Source organism: Mus pahari, chromosome 5, assembly GCF_900095145.1.
Source record: "Mus pahari chromosome 5, PAHARI_EIJ_v1.1, whole genome shotgun sequence".
Lineage (NCBI taxonomy): Eukaryota > Metazoa > Chordata > Mammalia > Rodentia > Muridae > Mus > Mus pahari.
The window spans coordinates 55,858,495-55,881,641 of record NC_034594.1 but is presented as its reverse complement, the minus strand read 5'-3'; the positions used below and the strand labels follow the sequence as shown (position 1 = coordinate 55,881,641).

At 41.6% G+C, this 23,147-nt stretch overlaps 1 protein-coding gene across 2 annotated transcripts in view; it reads left to right on the top strand.

Annotated features, from left to right (window-relative positions):
• The window catches only part of Epha4 (EPH receptor A4), a 143,908-nt gene that overhangs the window by 75,809 nt on the left and 44,952 nt on the right, over positions 1-23,147 (top strand). For both annotated transcript variants that reach the window (XM_021199095.2, XM_021199096.2), the window contains exon 5: positions 9,126-9,464. In XM_021199095.2, the coding sequence (XP_021054754.1) occupies positions 9,126-9,464 (339 nt within the window). The remainder of the gene's footprint in view (positions 1-9,125; positions 9,465-23,147) is intronic.

The window sequence follows — 23,147 nt, the reverse complement described above, 5'->3', positions numbered from 1 at the left end:
GAGAGGAGAGGAGAGGAGAGGAGAGGAGAGGAGAGGCGAGGCGAGGCGAGGCGAGGCGAGGAGAGGGAGGAGGCCAAAGCTCAATATAGGCTTTATTTGCCACAGGCCCCACTCACTAACTACACCTAGAGCTCACCATATTAGCTAGGCTGGTTGACTAGTGAGCCCCCAAGGGGAACACTTGTTTCCACTTCTTCCACAGCACAGGTGTTACAATATCTATGTGGCTGCGGAGGATCTGAACTCAGGCCCCCACACACACAGCTTGACCAGCTAAGCCACCTCCCACCCTGCTTAGCTTTTGTTCATAGCAATTTTCTGTTATCATTTTGCCCTGATATTTACTAAGTTTGTATTCTGGGATAAAATTGCAACCATGTTGTAAGAACATGTACAGGCACGAGGCACACAGCTCAGCTCATTCCTGAATGAAGTACCAGTCATAGTTTCCTTGCTCCTGTATATTTCCAAGTGCTCATGTGCAACTGAGAAGCCATAAAGTATTTCAGCTGTACTCTAGTCATCTCATATCCAGCAACAAAACATTGGGTCAAACTAAGAAAAAAAAAGGACAAAGATTCCTGGAGAGGAGAATGGCAGAATAGAAGTAGAGAAAGGGTAGACCCTGGTAGAATGTCAGGAAGCTGACCTCTATGGGAAGTTAAGGCTTCTTCATGACAGCAACAAGTGATGGATGTGTCCAAATGGTTCAACTTTGAAATTATGGACAGCTCTGCCTTGGCACTCTTCATTGTTAAAACACATAAACTGCTGTGATAAAAGGTTCTGCACCGTTCATAAATCTCAAACGTGGTATCCCTGGACAGCAGTCTTTATGTAAACTAACCCAGCTGTCAGGGTCAAGAGAAAGCAATTAGTGGTGGCAACATATACAGCTGTCAGGGGGGAAAAGCAGGGGCTTCATTTCGAAGTCCAAACTTACACACCCCCAACTGTTTACTCTGTCTTACAACCTGTCTTTCAACCAGAGACACATTAACAACAAAAGCTTATCTGAAGGGTTGAAGGGCTTTCCAGCTAAGACACTGAAGTATTATTGACAGCCCCCAAAGTTGTGCATGTTCCACGAAGCCTTATGAAATGGAACTGGAGCCCCAAGGTGCCTCTTCCTCAGAAGATAATGTCTTGTAACCGGTTGCCTTGGCATTTTATCGGGTGACAGTTACGCTTAAAGAAATTGATCATGTTAAGAGTTATGTTTCTGCCCGGGCTCCTGGGATGTTCCTTGCTACTTCCAGAATTAATTTCATGGCTCAGGCATTGAATTTTAAAATGATGATTAAAAATCAGTTAAGTATTAAAAATCTGTAATGGGTCTAGATGCTATGGTGCCACAGGAGCCCTGATACTGTGACTCTTCTGTCAACTAAGACTCCTTGGTTACAAACTAGATTTTTTTTTTTAATTTTAATATGAGACTGGCACTTAGTATTTTTTTTCTATCAGCTCCCCCCCACCTCTCTCTCTCTCTCTCTCTCTCTCTCTCTCTCTCTCTCTCTCTCTCTCACACACGCACACACACACACGCACATACACACACACAATATGGCAACGATGGTTCTGATGACGGTAGCTGTACAATCCAGATAAAGGACCTATCACTTACTCAGTCAACAGACCTAGGCTGTTCAATGCCACCAGACTGCAGGGTATGATGGGACGATAAACAAACCATGGGCTGCGGAGAAATCTTTTAGTAGGCAAAGCACTTGTCAGCAAGCATGAGGATAGGAGTTCAATTCCCAAAACCCATTTTTAAAAAGATTTATTTATATGAGTACACTATAGCTGCCTTCAGACACACCAGAAGAGGGCATCAGACCCCATTACAGATGGTTGTGAGCCACCATGTGGTTGCTGGGAATTGAACTCAGGACCCCTGGAAGACTAGTCAGTGCTCTCAACCACTGAGCCAGCTCGCCAGCCCCCCCCCCACAACCCATTTTTTAAAATCGAATATGGTGGCATGCTCTTGTAACCCCAGCTGGCCAGCCAGCTTACCCTACTTGTCATATCTAGATCCAGGCAAAAATAAGGGACCTTGGCTAGAAATCAAAGTGAACAGCCTGAGAGGAAGGGCTCTTGATGGTCTCTGGCTTGCACATGTACAAATAGGCACACTCAGTTCACATATGTGAACACACTCAAAAATAGTAATAAACCAAGAAAGACGAATGGAGGCTAATATTCTCACAGGAAGGAAATAAAAAGGTTATGTGATGGGCTGCCTCAGGGTCTGTTAGCACTTTGATGCCAGTTGTCACAAGAAATTGAATTTTCAGGGTTTTTTTTTTTTTTTTTTTTTGGTGTGTGTGTGTGTGTGTGTGTGTGTGTGTGTGTGTGTGTATCTTTACACCATATGTCTGTCTGTCTGTTAAATCCACATCCAAATGGAATCATCCTAAAGCTCAAGAACTAGTCTGTTCCTTTAAGAATTAAATCCATTTCCAGTTGATTTGGGGTTGGGTGCATTTGGGGTTGGGTGCAGTTCACTAGCCACTCTTAGGCTGGCTGTACCTTCCTATGAAGTAAGTTCACATGCTGGCTATACCTCATTGGACACATCAATGGCCAGGTTCATGGTTAGCTAGTGGTTTTAAAGTCATGTGTGTATATGTGCATGTACAGGAGATGTGCCTGTGAGTGTAGTACCAGAGGAGACCAGTAGAGAGCTGAAGTTACAGGCAGGTGTGAGCCACCGGACATGTGCCAGAAACCAAATTCAGGTCCTCTGAATGTGCTGCCATTCCCGAAAGGAGAAGGCATATTTAGCGAAGGAGGAAGAAAATCCCGCTTGCAACATAACATGCGATATTTTATGATACAACACTATGTACTGTGATAACCGTTTCTATCTGCCATAATTTGGCTAGGATTTCTTACTGTCGAACTCTTTCCCACAAGAGTGGAATATTGACATTCCACAAGAAAACAATAATTACCCGTCATAGCACCTTTCATGAGCACCTGCTAGGTGATGTGGAAAGCGGTTCACACCACTGGAGGAAATGAATGTTCATTTAAACTTCTCCACAGAGGCAAGAGGTGCAGTGCCCATCTCTGTCAGAGCTGTGGGAAGTAATGTTCCGTGCATTGCATTCCTTACTCAGACAATGACGTCAGGTTTAACCTCAGTTTTGGAAATCAGCATCACTCATGGCTTGCCGATCTGAGTGTCCTCTATTAACTTATGCTGCACTTAATGTACATAGAAATATATTCATATATGGAGGTACCTGTATTTGCTATGCTATAGCAGAATAGCTGATTTATGGAAAGAAGAGATGATTTATTTGTTGCTCGGAGTTAAGTCCATCCCAGTAGCAAGTCACAGGGGTGGATCTCTGTGGTTGCAGCCAAAACAGGTGTGGCTGGTTACATTGTTGCAACAGCCAGGAAGCAGGGAACAAAGGTCATCAAGTCATCCCTTTAGTATCCCTCTTTGTCTAGCAAGGCTTTACCCCTTAAAAGTTCCACAACCTCCTCAAATCGCCAGAGAAGACTAAGTATGCAAGCACACAAACTTGTGGGTGGTGCCATAGTGCCACAGACCTTCTCTGGGGGAGAAGGAACATCTATTCCAGTGCTTCTCAACCTGTGAGAGTCCCGATCCCCACCGGTTCAACTAACCCTTTCCCAGGACTCACCTAAGACCATTGGAAAACACAGGTCCATTATGATTCATAACAGTAGCAGGAATTTCAGTTAGGAAGCACCAACGAGAATAATATATGCTTCCACAACATGAGGAACTGTGTTAAAGGGTTTTAGCATCAGGAAGGTTGAGAAGCACAGATTAATCCCTCCAGGAATCATTGACAAGCTATGGCCAATTTCAACTGCCATCTACTTTTGCCAAGTTTTCTTGGGCAGAGCCATGCCTCATGGTGGAGATACTTGCTGTGGCTGCTGAATGGTTGTTGCCAAGAGCATATGGCCCATAAAGAATAAAATATTTACAATGTGGCTATGCAATAAAATGTTCTTACAAAGGAAGAATGCTGACCCTGCTCTACTCATAAATTAAAGGTTATTACATTTGCCTTTTGTTTCTGGTAGTATAGTTATTATCTCTGCCACTAAATTATATTAAAAACAAGAAAGGCATTCAAAATGCGAAAACTTTAAAAGCGTTTCACATGCCAGCCCCATTCTTGGAAATGCTGGGGCGCAGAGACAGAGAAGGTTGAGCTTATATGTGAATGCCACGGGGAGATTTATAAGTGCGATTCAAAATGAAATCGGAGTGTCTTCCCTTACAAGCCTTCGGCATTTGATCATTTCATATTTAAAAAAACGGCTTAATTTGGTGATTAAAAATAAAATTAAGTGAGGGAGGGGAACTCTTAAAATTCTATTAAAGGCAAATGTGAGGCTTCCTTTGGAAATGTTAGAGTCCACTTCTTCCAGGGAGATTTTAGCTAGTTTGATGGTAAATCATCAACCGAGAAGAAAGCAAAAGAGAGACTGGAGCCATTCACTTCTGACTTGACAAAGCTTTAATTGGACAGAGCCCTTTTTTAAACTCCCAGGTGCGGTACCTAGTCACATAGTACACAAGAACAGGGCAGGGCAGGGTGTCGTGCTTGCCTATAAATCCAGTGCACACACATACTTTGTATTTCAATGTCTTTAGCCTCAGTTTCTTCTACAAATCCTCTTTCTACGCAGGAATCTATCACAAACACATTAGGATGAATTGAGGTGGGTTTGTTGTGTGGTTTTTTCCTTTCTCCCTTCTAGCAGGTGAGGAAATGAGGCACATGATAAACGTTTGTTGGATATACAAGCATTCTACACCCCTGTCAGCATTAGTATCCATTGATACTGGGCATATAGCCTTTTCTACCTTTTCCAGTCTGGTTAGTCTATGGGAATGTGTATTCAAAGACAGTCCTTCACACCCAGGCTTCGTGCTAATGAACCTTATGGAAGAAGCTGAATGGTTCAGCCTTAACTTAAGGAAGCCTGTGTTCATCCACGCAAAACAAGGCACACTCAAGTGACGTGCTTGCTTGCTATCCATCCATCTACTGGATCAGCAAACATGTATGGCGCTTCCTCTGAACTAGGTATTTGGAAATAGTGGTAGACAATGGGAAATACTGAGTACATTGATTCCCTTGAGGATAACGTAGACACAGGTGATAAATGGGGACAGATGTGGAGCGGATGTCTACCATCAGCCATCCTAAGGGAATGGAGCCACAGAAGCAAGAAGCAGCAATGAGAGTGGTACCCTACTCACTGCCAGCCTTGTATTCAGGCTGGTATCGATAAAAGCCACTTTGTTCCTCACAGTGACCCTTAAGCAACCTGGTGTCAGTGAGTGTTCAATAAGAGTGGTATAGACAGAAAGATTGGAAAATATGATTGCATTTTACAGTAGCTTTTATTGATATAAAAATCATGTAGTCTTCTCTCGCTGTGCTTTTGGGATTGGTCTTAGGACCTTCAGAGATCCTAAAATCCATGGATGGTCTTCACCTATGTCTAATGTGATATGAGCAATACCATTATCACATATATGTTAAATATTCTTTGGGACAATTATAACTAATATCATACAATGCTATCTAAGTAGTTATACTGTATTAAAAACAGTTGACTACTTATGTTCATGAGAACACTTTTCTTTCTTTTGTTTTTTTGAGACAGAGTTTCTCTGTGCACCCTTGGCTGTCCTAGACCTTACTCTGTAGACCAGGATGGCCTCAAACTCTCAGAGGTCTGGAGAACATAGTCTTTCTTGAGTGCTTTCAGCCAGGTGGTTAGATCCCTGGAATTAGAACATGTGCACATAGAGAGCCCTGCTACACTTAGAACTGGAAACTCCACTCACAGATACACCATCTCCAACCAGGAAGGCCATCACTGTCTTGATGACTACTAGATTTGCAGATACAAAACTTAAATCGGAGAGAAAATAGGTCATTGTCAGAGCTTTTCTTTTGTCTGTTTTCCTATTTATTGGCCGAGGTTGCCTCAGTGAGAGACCTAGTTTGGCTTTGGCTGTCTTCAAGTCCATCCTCTCCCCCCTCGTTGTCTTGAGAAGAGAATTTTTTTTTTCTTTTCCAAGGAAACAATGGCTCTTCACTTAAAATGAGGAACACACTTATTCCATGCTTGTCATCTTTTAATTGACAGGAGTTAGAAAAAGAAACCACAATCCCACAGACAATACACAGCCACCATTATGATTTTAGCTTGCTTTTCCCGGTCTTTGTGTAGGCCAGTGTGGTACTCACATAGGGCAGGGATTTCCATGTTTCATTTCCCCTTTCATCACACAACTGTAATCGTCCAATTTGTGCACTGATGCTACTATGTCCTCATCATGGTCTAAGACAGTAAAATCCGACACACAAGAGTGCAATTCTCTAAAACAGCCCTGGAGGCAACATTGAACTTGAACTTTGTTCTCACCCTTCCTTTAAACATTTACCTCCAGGCCTTCTGTAAGAACCAAGAATGCAGTCGGAGACTTGTTTTCATATCAACCCCCACTTCCGAAATCCCCCTGCATCTTTGTGTTGCTTCCCCGTGGCTGTGTTACATCTCCGCATCCTGTGACCATTTAGTTTTCTGCTCCATTTCTTCTCTGTTCAGACTCCACCAAGCCCTGGCCTACATACTAATTACTGACTTTCTGCCTCTGTAGTGCTCAGTTCATTGTGTTACATTTTCCCGTGTGAGGGTGGACTGGGGCCTTGGCAAGGGGGTTAATGTATTTCAGAGTCATTCTTATTTATCCCTGCAAGGCTCAGCAAAGTGAGAGCCAGTGGCTGACCCATTTTGTAACACAAACCGTGACCAGCTTCAGCTCCAGTCCAGTGATGGCTTGCAGGGTAGTGGTCACAAGTCACAGAATTTGAAGAGTAGAAGATGCTCACCCCGACTTAAAGTAACACTTCTGCCTCATAGGGCGGACTAGGGCACAGTTCTTTGTGACATCAGTAAAATTCTCTCATGAATTATATCGCGTAAACTTTCACTACTTACTCTAGGTCTACTTCTGCCTCTTAGTTCTTTCATCTTTAAGACATTTAATACTCAACACCAGGGCTGGAGAGATGGCACTGACTGCTCTCCCAGAGGTCCTGAGTTCGAATCCCAGTAACCACATGATGGCTCACAACCATCTATAGTAAGATCTGATGCCCTCTTCTGGTGTGTCTGAAGAGAGTGACTTTGTATTCACATACGTAAAATAAATAAACCTTAAGTCTTCCACACAGGGAAGGAGTAGGGCCAGAGCGAGAAGTAAAAAAATAATAATAAATAAATAATACTTAGCACCATATTTGGTTCTGAGTGTCTGACTTTTTCAGTAAGTAATTCCATTTATGCATTCTGACGTCATTTATTCATTATTACTCTATCCTAGCGGCTGTGTTCAAGACCATACATTCAGTCTTAAACTCTAAATAAGAGAACACTTGTTTCTGAGGGTTTTATGAAGTAGACTTAGGGTTAACACAAATTTTGCAATAGTTCTGTTAGTTTTTTTCCTTAAGAATGGAAGGTTGGGGGATAGATCTTGCAGCTACGAAGGTTGTAGATAATTGGTCTCTAGGGGAGCCAGGGAGAAGCTGCTTCCCTTTTGAAAATAAGGTCTTTAATTAAGCTGTTTGAGAGAGAAGAAGGGGAGATTTCCCACACAGAAGGTTCCCACCAAATCCATTGGCCCCGCTAATCACTGAAAGCCAAGTAATAAAAGTAGAATGCGACTGTATGGCCACAGGCTACCTGTTTCACCTCTGTCTCCATTATTGCTTTGACCAGATTCAGTGTTCCATTGTGGCTAAGGGGGAAAGCATCAGTTTCATATAGGCCTCCAGTTAACTTCCCTTCTCCAAGTGAAGGCGATTACCTTCATAGCAGTCATCCCAAAACAGTGTGTGTGTGTGTGTGTGTGTGTGTACATATGTACATAGATATGTATATATGCACACCATACACGTATGGGTATATGTGGTATGTGTATACTTATATACCTATATATATATGTGTGATTATACATATGTGTGTATATGCATGTGTGGTTTGTATGTGTATGTATCTGTAGAAAGAATTGGTGGGTCTCACAAAAAATCTCAAATTTTTATGAAAATTTAGATTGGCTCTTCATCTTGCTTATTTTTTTGTTCTTTGTTCGTTGCTGTTTTGTTTTGTTTTGTTTTGTTTAGATTAAAGACATGTTTTAAACTTTAGAAACTGAATTAGACCAAGGAAGTCCTTCCTTCCTCCTTCAATCCCAGTCCCTACTTGACAGCAGTCAGGACTTAGTCTCTTGGCTAAAGGGTCCACGGTCTCCTTTTACTGTTTTCCAACTACCTGTGGTGCTGTGAGTAACCAGTTGTCTATCATGACAGTCATCATCTTTGTTCCCATATCAGAAACCTTTTGATGTCAGTGGGGATGGATGTGCTTTTAGATAGCCTGGTGTGGCCCTAATCTATCAAAGAGTGAGAGGAGGTATCTGGTAGTCAAGGACAGCCCTGGCCTAGCTCTGAGACCTCTCAACAGCTGTATATCTCTTTGATATCTTTGAAGTTGTATTAAACCAGTTCCTGCTAATTACCCAGCAATGGTTTAATGCTTACCTGCATCTGGGACCGCAGACCTATATCTATATAGCTCTAATCATTTAATTTGCTATTGGTAATGGGTTCTACTGAGCAACCAGAACACGTCTTCAAAAGCAGTCTCTAAGTATTAATTTTCTAGCCCCCACAGCTCTGGGAACTGGAATCCATTTGTAGAGCCGACTCTCAGAAAGTAAGATGGAGACCAGATAACGTATGCTACTCTGCTGCCAACTAAGAGCAGGCCTGGGCTTTAAGCCCGCTCTCTGTAGAGTGGTTTCGTGTCTCTAAGTGGCATGTTTATTTGCACTGGAAGTAGAACGATACAGACACACACACAACTTCTATGGTATTGTCCTTTTAAAGGATCCCTTTTGTTAACTTTCTTTGCCTTTTGCTTGCTTTGCCAAATGGGGCTTGCTACTCTCCTAGAGCTGCAGAGAAGATAATACAAACTCTAAAGGGGTCCAAAAGGATCTCAGTCCTTAGTGTAATGGTCTGTTTTTCTTTCCCTAGGTCCACCATCTGCTCCCCTCAACTTGATTTCTAATGTCAACGAGACATCGGTGAACTTGGAATGGAGCAGTCCTCAGAACACAGGGGGCCGTCAGGACATTTCTTACAATGTAGTCTGCAAGAAATGTGGCGCTGGTGATCCCAGCAAATGCCGGCCCTGTGGAAGTGGAGTCCACTACACACCACAGCAGAACGGACTCAAGACGACCAGAGTCTCCATCACTGACCTCCTCGCACACACCAATTACACATTTGAGATCTGGGCAGTGAATGGAGTGTCTAAGTATAACCCTAGCCCGGACCAGTCAGTGTCTGTCACAGTGACAACCAACCAAGCAGGTAGGAATCAATTCCTATTTACTGTATATACTGTTTATGGAGAAAGTCATAGGTGCTGATAATCATGAATTGTAGAACCTATTTATTTATTATAAATGTAGAAGCTGCATTAGAATACAAAAGGTACTAGTTTACCACAAAGCTTTGGAATAGCTGCATGCCATTCTTGTAGCAGGCAATAGAGTGAATCAGGCAGTATGATTGAAAGATGATGAACTGTTAGTAAATTGAGTCCCTTGGACACACTTATTTGATTTGCCTCTTTTGTCTTTTGAGATTTAACTATTATCATCAATGAATGTAGATGTATGTGTGTATGCAGGTACAAGAGCCCATGAGCACCAAAGCACTTAGAGTCAAGAAGAGCCTAGTGCCCATCTCTCTAATATTTCCTCTGAGGCAGAATCTCTCCCTAAACCTGGGGTTTGTGATTTCTAGGACAGACTGGGAGCCAGCAAACCACAGTAATCCTTTTGTCTCTGCTTCATACTGGGGATACTAAGGGTGAATGTATGCTGAGTGTCTGGCTTGTTATGTCATTACTGGGATCTAAACTCTGGTCCTCATGATTGCTCAGCAAGCACTCTTAACCACTGAACCATCCCTCCACCCCTTGTCTTTGCTACTTAATCCCTAAATCCATAGGTGGACATTACAGCATTTACAGATTACATAGGATCATAACATTGATTTTACTAATGCAGGGTGTTGCCCTGGCATCTCTTGAATTATCCAACAAAAGCATTAGCAGTTGTAGTTTGGATCTTGTTCTTAAATGTAAAAGACTATATAAATAATATTCATGGCTCTATATCAGAACCAACTGTGTAAATCTTCTGTACTTAACAAAATTTGCCTTAAGAAGCTTGCTCATCCTGTGTGATAGACCCACCACACCCATAAGCCCAGTACTTAGGAGATGGAGGCAGAAGAATGAGGAGCTTGGGCTACGGTCATACCTTTCTCCAATTCCATCCTACTTTCTTAAAGAAGATGCATGCTAATTTTGTAGCATCCATTTCTCATATAGCATACTTCAAACAGACATAGCTAGAAAACTTGGTTGTTCTTAAAGTGTTTGGGCTGAGTTAATTATCAATCTGTCACAATCTTGAATATTGAGAAGTACAAGAGAGTCAGGGTTCACATGTGGAGATCAGGCCCTTTAGGAATGGGCAGCTCTCCCTCCACTGTGGAATCCAAGGGTTGGCTTAGGTCAGGCTTTCCTGACAGGCTGTTTTTTTTTTGTTTGTTTTTTTTTTTTACTTGCTGAGCTATCACACTGGTCAGGTTCCCTATTAATTTTGAAGAGTTCAGGAGGAGGGGGAGGAGGACATTGGCTTATGTATGAGGTTCTTAGGATAGCAAGCATGACCAGATAAAGATTATAGGCTGCCCCCAACCCTGCTGCCTCATCTTTCACTTCTTTTAAGTGTTCCAGGAGGTGATTACCATAGCTAAGTAAAATATCCATCTCCAAAGCTATTATTTCTTTTTTCCATTTTACTCTAATTTTTCTAAAATACATTAAAGAAACAATTTGGGACTTTCAACAGGAGCAACTATGGAAAAATCATCAGTTGTTTAAGTTTGGATAGTCTATTGTAGTTATGAACCATAAGTATGTCAACTGGGCAGGCTTTTATCTTTTATGTATATATTCACATGTATTGAGATGTGTGTCTAGTACATTCATTGACATTCATTGTGTACACATGTAGGGTGGTAATCAGAGGACAACACTGATAGACTCCTCAGGAATAATCTTGTTAGTTTGATATATGATTTATTTTCATTATTATTATCACTCTTATTATTTTAGACTGTCTCATTGTATAAGTTATCCCAATTGTCCAGTGATCACAAAGGATCTATCCATCCATCTTCACCTCCCTGTTATAAGAATTTGCCACCATCTTTGCTAATCTTTCTAGGCATGCACCTTACTGACAGCTTTGGTCCCTAAGCCTTTGCCTTTTAATTTTGTACTTTTAGGTAGCCCACACTGTCTGAGGTTGTTTGGTTTTTCTAAAAAGACTAGATGATGTTAGAGTTTTTAGTAGTATCACAAGTAAGAGTTTGTGATCATCAATAAGGTTTCTTTGTTGTATTGTGTTTACTTGTGTGTCTGTCTCTGTGTCTCTGTGTCTGTCTGTCTGTCTGTCTGTCTCTCTCTCTCTCTCTCTGTGTGTGTGTGTGTGTGTGTGTGTGTGTGTGTGTGTGTGTGTATTTAAAGCAATGGTCATATCATAGCTCCTTGGACCATAGTTGGTGTTGGTATAAGAAGCAGCCGACATGCACAGAGCTCTGTTTGTATGCAGAAGCATCTGGTTATGGCTACTCAGTATTTTCAAATCCAGTCCTTCTCCATCCTTATTCTATCCACAGCTCTGGGATAACTGCTCTTCCGTTGAGCTCAGTCCTCTCTCTTTTATTACACCTTTTCAATTACCCTCACACAAATAAGAACATTGTGTTCTTAACCAATTTAAAACTAGGGCTGCCCCCTTTGAGGCCACATCTATGCAGGGTCAAGTCTGAAATCATTCTCTGGCAGAGGGCAGCCCTTGGGAGATGGGCTTAACATCCATGCACAGGTTTAAGGAAGAGACTTCCATGGTTCTTCATATACTTAAGGACTCAAGCCAAAAGATTATGTCAGCCCATACTATGCCAAAAGGTCCAAAGAGCAAACGAAAGGCATGTTGAAAATCTTCCCCACGAATAACACTTGCAAAAACTTTATTAGGAATGGAGGAAAGAGTCAAAAGTTTTATGAAAAATGGCTGTTGTAATTATTTTAGATCTAGCAGAAAGGTAGACAGGTAATTCCTCTGAAGCAATGAGGTGACTCTTTCCCTGTCTTGTTGACCGATCCTGCAGGGAGGTTTGCTTAATAGGACAAAATTCCATCTCTTTATTTTAATTTTCATGGAGGTGGATGCTGGGAAGCTATTCAAAATTAAAAATAAATCTTTCAATAAGGAGACCTCCTATCACGCCAGCCAGAGAGTGTTTCTGCTCAATAGAGAACTTTACACATGTGCATAGGGCCACCTCCATGTCCTGCCCTACACTTTGAAGTTCACCGATTCCAAATCATTGGGTGGTTTGTCTTTGCTTAACAAACCCTTTCTTAACAATGTTAATAATGTAGGCCAGATTCCTGGGTGACTGTTACAGTCTTCAGCTCTATCAAAGCTCCCCTAAGCATATTTACATATGCACAATTATATTCTAATTGCATTGGGTTCCATCATTCCATTAAATTAGATTCCTTAAGGACCTGTATAGCCAATGATGGCTTACTCTATAAGGAATACATAGAATTAATGGATGTTAATGGTTGTTAGCGTTTAGCACCCAGAGGCCCCACAATAGTTCTCTCTACCTTTGCTTTGCTGTGTTTTCATGGTTTTGTTTTCTGTGTTTTCTTTTGTGTTGCTGTTGTGGTTCTCATGAGTAACCATGGTTATTTATTTGTTTGTTATGTTTTGTTTGTTTTTAAAGCAAACCAAGTACTTGATAACAAGAAGAAAATCTTAGTGTGGACAGTGGTCTTTCCTTCCAATCATTAGGAAATCAATGGTATTCCTGTATTCAGCTTGACCCGTCTCCCACTGTGAGAGAAAGGGGTGTGAGGTTTGGGTTTAGAGGGGCTTTGATGGAAGGTGGTGTGAATGGGCCTATTCTCACAAGAGTGTGTAAAACCATTTGAACCCAGATGTAGCAGCAGCCTTTTCTCCCTCTCCCCCTGGGATCAAAACAAATCCTACACAAAAGACAAAGGAAGTCAGGGTATCTGACACTTGGTTTTTTTTTTTTTTTTTTTTTATAAGTTGAGTGATGGATGCCAGCTTTAACCAAAAGGGCTTTAATGGAGAGACACTGGTTGTTTCCCAATAGGTGAGGGTCCTGTGGGAAGGAAGCTGGTCCTGAGGCATAGGCACTTGCATGCAGTAAAGTGTGGGGTGGTTTGCATTGGATATTACAACTTCTGGAGTACCTGGTTTCACCAAATGCTTAAGGACATGTCACTACCCCACCCCTCATGCCAGGAGTGAGGGAGGAGGAGTTGGGGATGGGATGAGGGGGAATCTACCTAAAGAATCGTCACCTTAAAGCTTGAAGACTTGGAAGCTCCTCCCAGACTTCCTGTCCTTGACAGACTGACAGAAGGAGAAAGGGAGGCCTGGCTTCCTGTGGCTTCCATCCTTAGCAACTCTTCTGCCTTTTGTTTGAGAAATGGCTCCGCCAACTGCTGCTGGCTTGTTTTCTTGCTTTCCTTCAGTTTACTTTGACTTAAGTGGACCATCGCAGGCAAATGAATACAGGGTGTGTGTGTGTGTGTGTGTGTGTGTGTGTGTGTGTGTGTGTGTGTGTGTGTTCCTAGCAGTGGGAGATGCTGTGTAAATGGAAAAAGGTTTTCTGGCTAAGGAATGAAATTGTGATCTTTTTCCTTAAAATCCTGTGGGAGCACCCAGCTTTAACACTGCTGACTTCTTTTTACTGTGCACTTCTTAACCTCTTCAGGCTTGGTTTGTCAGCTCTCAGACTAGATCATACTGAAAGGGGCAGGGGGTGGTGGTGCTTGTTTGCCTTAAATCTTAACCTGGCATCAATGGGAAGTAGTTTTCTCTACTAACCCCTCTGAACTTCACCCATGGGCAGGGGTATCTGTGTTTTAAAGAGTATTTTGTTTATGTATGAAAGAGGATATGTGTGTAGTTTGGTGTGCACATGAAGGCACTTGTGTGGTGTCAGAGAATAATTTTCAGGAATCCATTCTCTTTCCACCAGGAGATAGCTCTAAGCAATTTGACCTACTGAACCATCTCCCCAATGTACAGTTTGGATTCACATTTGCCTGTAACTGGGTAGGAAAGAGCTGACACCCCCCCCCCCCCCGGTCTTTGGCAGCAATCATGTTACAGTGACAAACATTTGAAGCTCTGAGTCCAGAAGCATTCAGATAGACTAGAGATTATGTGGTTCTCTAAACCTGCCCAATTGTCTAATGCTGCCTTTTCTATGGGATCCTATGCATTCAAGGTCAAAAGCCATGACCTTGTAGTTAATAGGTCTGGACATGGAGAAGCAGGACCTTAAGAGCTATTCCTAGGTGGGAAGCAATTCTAAAGGGCTTCATTACAACTTTGCTACACTGGTGTGACTTCATAGCAATGCTCATCTCTTAAGAGTTCCATAGTCAAGTGACATGACCTATTCCTGTATGATTGTAGTAGTGCATGAAGCAGGCTCCTGTTTCCTTGATTGAACTGCTGTAGGCTGCGAACATAATTTAGTCATCGCTGTTCTCAAGCAGTTGTTTGAGCCTTCAGGAGCCTCTCTGAAGACCTTTCCCAGTTGCTTTGCCATCAGACAAACCGGTAGGGCTTGTTAGACTGGCCCTGGTCTTGAGGGTGGCACAGTCAAGGAAACTGTAAGAAGAAAGAATGCCATACCACCAATAAACTGGCACAACACTTTGTCATAATACCATTGTACTAAAATGTAGTCGTAGTTATTCAATATGTTTGTTGACTTAATTTTTATTTACAATAAAAACAAATGGGTTAACTCTGTCTAGTAGTCATACATCCAATAAACCCAAAATAATGAGACAAGAAAAGAAAATAATTAAGTACAAGAGGCACACTGTCTGTTATTACTCAACTGGTAAGCTCCCATTCTCTCTTTCTCTGCCATCTTTTAATTAGACACATTATGTTATTTGAGTGGGATAATGGAGAACAGTGGGAATTCTCATCCCCACTGGGTATAATTGCTACCTGTCTTCTAGAGAGGAGAAGAAAGCTTTGGGGGAAATGGTGGGAGAAGGGAAAAGAATCTTGGGACAATTGGGTGGGGTGGTTTGCCACAGGCATAAAGAAGCCAGGTTTTCTGGGGTCTGAAGCTTAGATGGGTTTTGTATAATTAAGGGGTGGAAGTAGGACTCAATACAAAGAACAAAACCAATAATAATAATAATAATAATAATAATAATAATAATAAAAATAAAAGGACCCACATGAAGGTTCTTAGCCTTCCTTTGACACTCTGACAAGGTTGGCAGATAAGGAGCTCATTGCATTAGTAGGCTCAAGGGAAAATAAGGCACATGAGGATTTGGCTTCATATAAAAGGTGTTGAAAGGCGAGGTCATTGCTCAGTATGAGTCTAGTCAGTGGTTAGGTGTGAGGCATGAAGGCCATACTGGAGTTAGCCAGAAAAAGAATTTGAGATCAAAGGACAAGCCGAAAGCTCGTCCCGTTGTTTCTAAGAATTATGGTGGAAACAATGCTCAAGTGAAGTGGTCTCAGGGACAAAGGTGTCTCTTTAAGCATGCAAAAGGGAAAAAAAAAAAGAGAAAGAAACAAAAGGCACAAATGTTAGCTGATTAAGAACAGCTTTTGTATTTCTAAAGGGTTAAATACAATCAAAGGATGAGTAACAGTTTGTGACATTCAGACCTGAAGAATTCAGATTTTGGCACCTATAAATAAAGTTTTATTGGAACAGGAGGCAGTCATTTGTTCACATGTTGTGTAGGAGGGCTTCCGGCTGCAGAAGCATGGCTGTGGCCTAGTGAATGGCCAGCAGTGTAAACATAGTTAGCAATCTGGCTTTACATTTTTATTTTCTAAGCTGGTCTCTACTGTGGCGTACTAAATCTAGAAAGGGGAGTAGTCAGAGTGGAGGTTAAGATGTTGAAATGGCCGCACCACTTGTGGGAAATGATGCTTCAGGGGAAGGATGTGGTGGCTTAACACACTGCTTAATCCCCATGAGGCAGTTTGTATTTGGCAAGACACGTTATTTGTAAGATGTTTTGATTGTGTTAAAAACAAAATTAACCAAGGTAATTATGATTTGAAAGATGCCTTTGCTTCCTTGGACCACAAATCTTTTCCCATTGATACTCACATTTATGTGTGCCTCTCTCGATGCTGACTGATGGGCACAGCTTTGTCTCCGTTTTTAAAATTATTTACATATTTTTTATGAGTGTGTGTGTGTGTGTGTGTGTGTGTGTGTGTATGTGCAAGCATGCACAATATGTATGTGTCACAGTCAAAGAACAACTTTGCAGTCAGTCTTTTCCCCCCACCTTCATATGGTTCCAGGGATTGAAGCCCAGCCATCGGTCTTGCTCAGAAAGTGCCTTTCCTCTCTGAGCCATTGTGAGGAATCCTGCTTCTCTTCACCATTTACATCCTTCCCACTTTAGGTCTCAGATAATCACACACTCTGATTGTTCATGTTATCCTCTCACTGCAGTGATTTGCTGTCGGCTTTGATCTATCTGCCTTACCCCTACAAAATTTGATAGAAGCAGGGAGCTTGCCCAACAAACTCAGAAATCCCACAGAGGTTGCACTGATAGGTGGTCTGTGCCTCCTTCCTGTGGGCGAATAATGTTAGGGGGTGCAAAAGAGGCGACTGGCTGAGAGACCCCTGTTTGCTCAGATCATTATAAGCTTCACCAAGCGCACAATGGTCTTCAGACCATCCAGGCTGTGGTTTTCTCATTAACAGCTCCAGCCACAGGCTCTGGGCTCAGTTCATAGTCCTTATGAAATGTGTATTTAAAAAACCATAGAGTACAATATTTTCTTTAAAGAAATGATCTCCTGAGTTAAACTTAATACCGAAAAAAAAAAAAGATTTTCATTTCTGAAGAATGTTGTTGCTTTCACTATAATTAATAGGCCTGCTCATTAATTCATTATTATAATGCTAAAATCAAATATATAAGCAGTTCTATAAAATATAGCCTTTTTGTTTGGGGAACCAGGATTCCTGGATTTGTATTCATGGTTGGTACCATAAGGCCTGGTGAGGAGGAAAAAAAATGAAAAGCCTTCCAAAGGAATCTACTAAATTATCCAACTTCAAGGTTGACTGAGCAGCTTAGACAAATGGTATGTCTACAGTGCCTAGTGGTAATTATTGTGTACAAGTGAAAGTTCTCATTGTTTAGAGAGGTAAATATTTCATTCTCAGAAAATGGACGTTGGTTTTTATTTATGCACTCAAGCCCAGAGAACACTGTTTTCCTTAACTCCATTTGCTTTGCTCCTACATAAATATACACACATGTTCATCTGTGAGACAGGAAATCCACTTTCTTGCTTGCTCTTGGCAGCCTAATTCTGCGTTCTTTCTCATTGCTCAATGTTGTGCTTGCTACATTGAACTCCACTGCCAACTTCTGTGCTCTGGAGAAGCCATGAAGAGATGCAAAATGTAAATGCCTGCCTTCGGTCAGAATTGAGGAGCCTGGGGCTAAGAGCCATGAGCTCTTAGATGGGTTTCTGTACTCTCTAGATATCCTTCCAACTAATGAAATGAATCGCTATCTAAAGTAGCCAATGGAGACTCCTGAGTTCAGTCTGCAGTTGAACATCTGAGAAGATCCAAAGAATATCAAAGTTCCTATTAACCCCCTGCTGATGTCTCTAACCAGTTTTTAATTTGCCTTAAATACCATGCAAATCTAAAAGTCACATTGAAGGACTAATCCTACCTTGAGAGATCTGAAGCCTGCAGGGATTAATTGAAATCTTTCTCCATGTCTTCCAAAGGTAAGGTATGACTATTTGGGAAGACAGTGTCTGTGGTCTTCAGGTAGATCACAAAACATTGTCTTAGATTTGTAGTTGTTCAGAGAAGCAAGCCTTAGCGGTTGAACACTTCCTTTCTGTAATTACCTTCTCCGAGGTATCCCACCTGGCTCCAGCATCCTCAATGTGTAAAACTCCTTTGGCTTGTGCCAAAAGTACAAAGATAGAGTTCTCAGCTGTACAGTAGTGTGTGTGTGTGTGTGTGTGTGTGTGTGTGTGTGTGTGTGAGATTGGTGTGTATGTGTGTGTGTGTGTGTGTGTGTGTGTGTGTGTGTGTGTGTGTGTGTGTAGTTGGGAGGAGTCCCGTTTCTTTGAAAGTAGTGAATTGTTCCATCTTCATTTCTACCAAGGCCATTACAATATGAGGGTCACTGTTAAAGCTGTGAGAATTCAGAATGGTTATTTTTAGACAGAGAACAAGCAAACAACCCCTTACACAATTTCTTTATCTGATGAATTAATTGCTAAGCCTTAGAGCAGCGCCATAAATATACAAATTGCTTGGGCAGTATGAGGTATACTTAAAAAAAAAAAATCTTTCTGGATGCAAAGCCCCAGAACTGATATTTTTAAGGTATTCTCATAGGATCCTTTGGGCTGTAGCATATGCACACAGCTTTTAAGGGGTAGCTCTTAAAACCCCTTTTAAGGAGTTTTCATTTGAGAGCTAAATAAGGATCTGCCACCAGCAGGCTTCCAGTCTGTAGGACACTGGGTCAGATCCGTCCATTAGAACAGGACAGCTCACAATGGCTCCCTGGAGAGTTTGTGTTTATCTAGATAATATAGTGCAAGCAGTAAATCCACTGCTTTTGGAATCGACTCTTTGGGTGGGGGAGAGCGATTAAGTGTATATTTTGGCCATAATAAGTTAAGGTGGATGGAAACACGGCTTTGATCATGTTTCCTTACCAACACTAAGGGCATAGAAACAAACCAGTCTTTCAGATATGTTTGTAGAGGAAAGGTTACTTATATATGCTCTGCCTTCACTAAGGTAGCCAAGGAGTCTTTATTTTTCCCCCCTCTCTGAAAATTACTGGTGATCCCAAGAGTTGTTGATATAGTCCTTGATTGTGTTGAAGCCAAATGAACCTGCCCTGATCCTATAGGGTTTTTTTTTGTTTCCTTCGAGACAGGGTTTTTCTGTATAGCCCTGGAACTAACTTTGTAGACCAGGCTGGCCTCGAACTCAGATATCCGCCTGCCTCTGCCTCCCGAGTGCTGGGATTAAAGGCGTGAGCCACCATGCCCAGTTTATAGGGTTCTTAAGAGATGAAGGTTTGAGGGAGCTTCGAAGGAAGCATTCTTCCAGTGCTGGATTTTGGGGGCCATATCAGTTCCTTTCTTCCCACTTAAAATGGAGGCAGAGCCATCACTGTAGAAGGTGTGGGTCGTTATTGCTTCATTTTTTTTTTTCACCCACCCAAAACTAGAAGAGTTGGGTGGGTGAAAACTAGAGCAGATCCCTGAACAATAGGAGTTAGAAGTGTGTCCTCAGGGAAGCAGAAAGAAAGGTGTTTATAGCTTTCATTTGGAACTTACTCCACCACAGAGAAGCCAGCTGACTGCAGTGAGAGCCCGAGACAATGCCTTTTGGAAATCTTAGAATTTTAAAGCGTGTTATTCAGAGGAGAAGTCCTTGAAATATAAGTGCTAATTTTTTGAAGTATATTTGCACCGTGTGTTTTTCTCTTCCTCCTCCATTTCAGAGCACACGCAAAATAACTTGCACAGCACACTGGCGCCGTACTTTATGTGTTTCTTAGTGGCCATGCTGGGGATGTATTTTTAGGTGAGATGTTGTTCTAATGAGGTTCTTCCCAACACTTAGGGATTCGCTCCTGGGTGGAGCTGGATCCAGCAAATTTCACACTTCAGCAAATTGTGTTTAAAGAGAGACCCTTGAGAGATGCTCTGAACCCCTCTATTAGAAAAAAGAATCCCCAAACAGTTAGGGCTTTCCTAATGCATTCTTTGTTACATTTTATGACTACAAAAGTCATCTTGAATTCTTAAGCACAGATCTAGTTGAAGACATCTATTGGCCTTAATAACATTTTAAATTTTAATGGCTCAGTTGTTTCCGCTCTAAGCTTATACTGCATGTAGGAGTTTAAACTATCTGGCACACACAATTCCGTGTCTGGCTGATACCCTAAAAATTAAAAAAAAAAAAAAAAAAAAAATCTGTGGTTGCCAATTCTCAAGCTTAAAATCCTCCTCATAAATGACTCTTCTGTTTCTAATCTGTAATATTGTCTTTAAGAGAACTGTCCAAGAGGTAAAGATTAAGAGATGAGGATTGCCGAAAGATCATTTTATGGCCATGTTTGTTTGTTTGTTTGTTTGTTTGTTGAGAGCATAGCATATGGTGGTGACCATTCTGAGGAACCATTTTCAAAAGGAGCTGTGTATAATCTAATCCAAAGGCCTCTGTCTCTTTGTCCACTCACTGTGGCTTCACTGTGTCCTGTCTATTACAGCAAAAGTGACAGTTGCATGGAAAGTGGAAGCTTAGTTCACAGCTTTTGCCCCATAAGTAACTCAGCCCTTGTGCTTAGAACTCCCCTATACTTCCATAGAGTGGAGTCAAAGAGAGATCCAGATTCAACATCACAAACTGGGTATTAATCTGTTGCTTTGTCTGCCTCTCCTTTCTGCTTGTGACATTCCATCCACGTCATTGTCCAGACTCATCATTTTTTTTTTTTTTTTTNTTTTTAGCCCCTCATTTCTGTAAGCCAAGTGACATTTGGGCTTGGAAAGCTTCCACATAGCAGGGAACACATCAATTTGTCAGGGAAAGAGTCACCCACATCTTTCTTAAGACAGTAAGGTCCTGTTAGTAATATTCCCTATCCTATAATTTTGTGATGTACTTTATTCTTTTCCAAATAGTGTTATCTGAATTTTTCTCTCTTCTGACTAATTGCATTCTCAAAGGCAATGAGATTCATTAAAGAAGAAAAAAAAAGTTTAAAAGTTTAGGTAAAGGGACTCAAACTCTCAATTTATAGTAACCCTGACTTTTGTGAGTAGCTTGTATGATCTCCTAAAATGACCATTAGAAAATAGGTGCCCTGTTCCAGATGCATACATCATATATACGTGATGGGGAATTGGATGGCGTAGAAGATGACTAATGGGCCTTTGGACCTTTCTCCCTTTGGGTCACCTCTTTGAATGTAGATGACAACCTAACTGTTCCAGAGTCTGACCACTTGGCAGCCATGAGTGACTATGTTAATGGGTTTGACTTCAGTCCAGGTCTTTGCCGACAGGTGCTCATATCATAACTGACACTAATTGACTTCCTAGTGTTTCAACTTGGATGGTAGTGGGCCATCTCTGAGACAGTTATAAGGAAGGAGAGATTCGTGATACACTCAGTCTCCGTTGAAAGTCAAGAACCTGAATATCCCGGGTGGGTCCCCTGGTGCCATGTCCCCTGGTGACTGGCCCCTTTAGCCCAAGAGGCAGGACAAAGTAATCTAATTTTGAAAATTTTTTTCTAATAACTCAGAATGGCTAATGACTCTTGTCATTGAGACTTTCTTTTCAATTGTCCTGTACAAATGTATACCATTTATGAAAATTGGTACTTTTGTTTAAAGTTTTTAACTAGATCTTGTATTCATAAAGATAGCTACAAATGATGCTTATTGAAGAAGAATGTAAGGCTGTATTCATGCCCTTGCAAAAATAAGGCCATTATGAGAAAAGTAACAGGACACCCCTTTATCAGCAAATCTCAAAGTCTGATCTGGGTGCAGGGGTGTGTACCACTGCAATCTTAGCACCGAGGAGGTGGCAGCAGGAAAATGAGGGAGGGGTTCAAGGTCATCATCTGTTACATAGCAAGTTGAAGGCCAGCCTGGGCTCCATGTGAACTTGTCTCAAACAAAAACTAAAAAGAATATCAAGGAATAAAATGAAAGGAGACTCAACTGTCAAAGGTTCTTTTGAATCTCTACAAGCACTTGCATCCAGATTAAGACATCAGTGGTTAGTCTAACTGGGGCTGAGACTATTTGTATTGATAAGACAGTCTCTGGAGGTTTTCTGCGCATACCTCTTAGCTGACCCCTTTTCCTCCTTCTCCCTCTCTTCCTCCTCCCACTACCTGTTCTTTTACTTCACAGATGATTCCAGTATCCCAAATGCAATTGGCAAAGTCACAACTGTCCTGAATTAGTCACCACACCTTAAACAATTCAAAATAACAACAGTTAGTCACAGATCTATTTATTAAAGCCAACAGGCTCCTTTAGCAAATGTTAAAAGCCTTAACCTCTACAGAATAGCGTTTACAGAGGTAAGAAAGTAAAAGTAGCTAATAGGAAGGAACAGGACTCTCCTTTGATCAGTTTCTGGAGGTTTCCCAAGTCTCCCCATGCATAAATGTGGAAATTTGAATGTGGGAAGCAGGAGGCCAGAGCCAAGCAAGCTCTACTGGGTGCATCTATCTCTCATGCTGGCATTTAGAAGCTTGGTGATTAAAACATGTTTAATTGAGGACCGCTCTAGATGCTCTGGACGTCAGAAAACTAAATGTTGTAGCATTGTCAGGACGATTAGCAGCTGTCTGGGAAACAAAGCAGCCCATGGCTCAGCCCTTCATTTTGCAGCCTTGGGAGGCACAGAGCTCTCCAGCAGGGCTGACAGTGAAGGAGTAAAGCCCTGGTGGGTAGCAGTTAATCCTTCCCTCTCTTGGCTGCTCTGTCCAAGAGGCTTCCCTTACATATTCCAAATGAATTCTGGAGGGCCTTGTGGGTCATAGAGGAGCTGGCTTTGACAAAGGGTTCTCTATCCAAGTCACACAGACAGACTAGATGAAATACTCAATAAATAACTCTTCAATTTAGGTGAGCTTGACATGATCATTCTTCTCACTAGAAGCATCTAAGATAGGGAAAAAAAATTATGCTGTTTTGCAGTTACCAGATTTACTACGTTCTTATCTTTTTTTGTTTTTTGTTTGTTTGTTTGTTTTGGTTTTTTTGAGACAGGGTTGCTCTGTGTAGCCCTGGCTGTCCTGGAACTCACTTTGTAG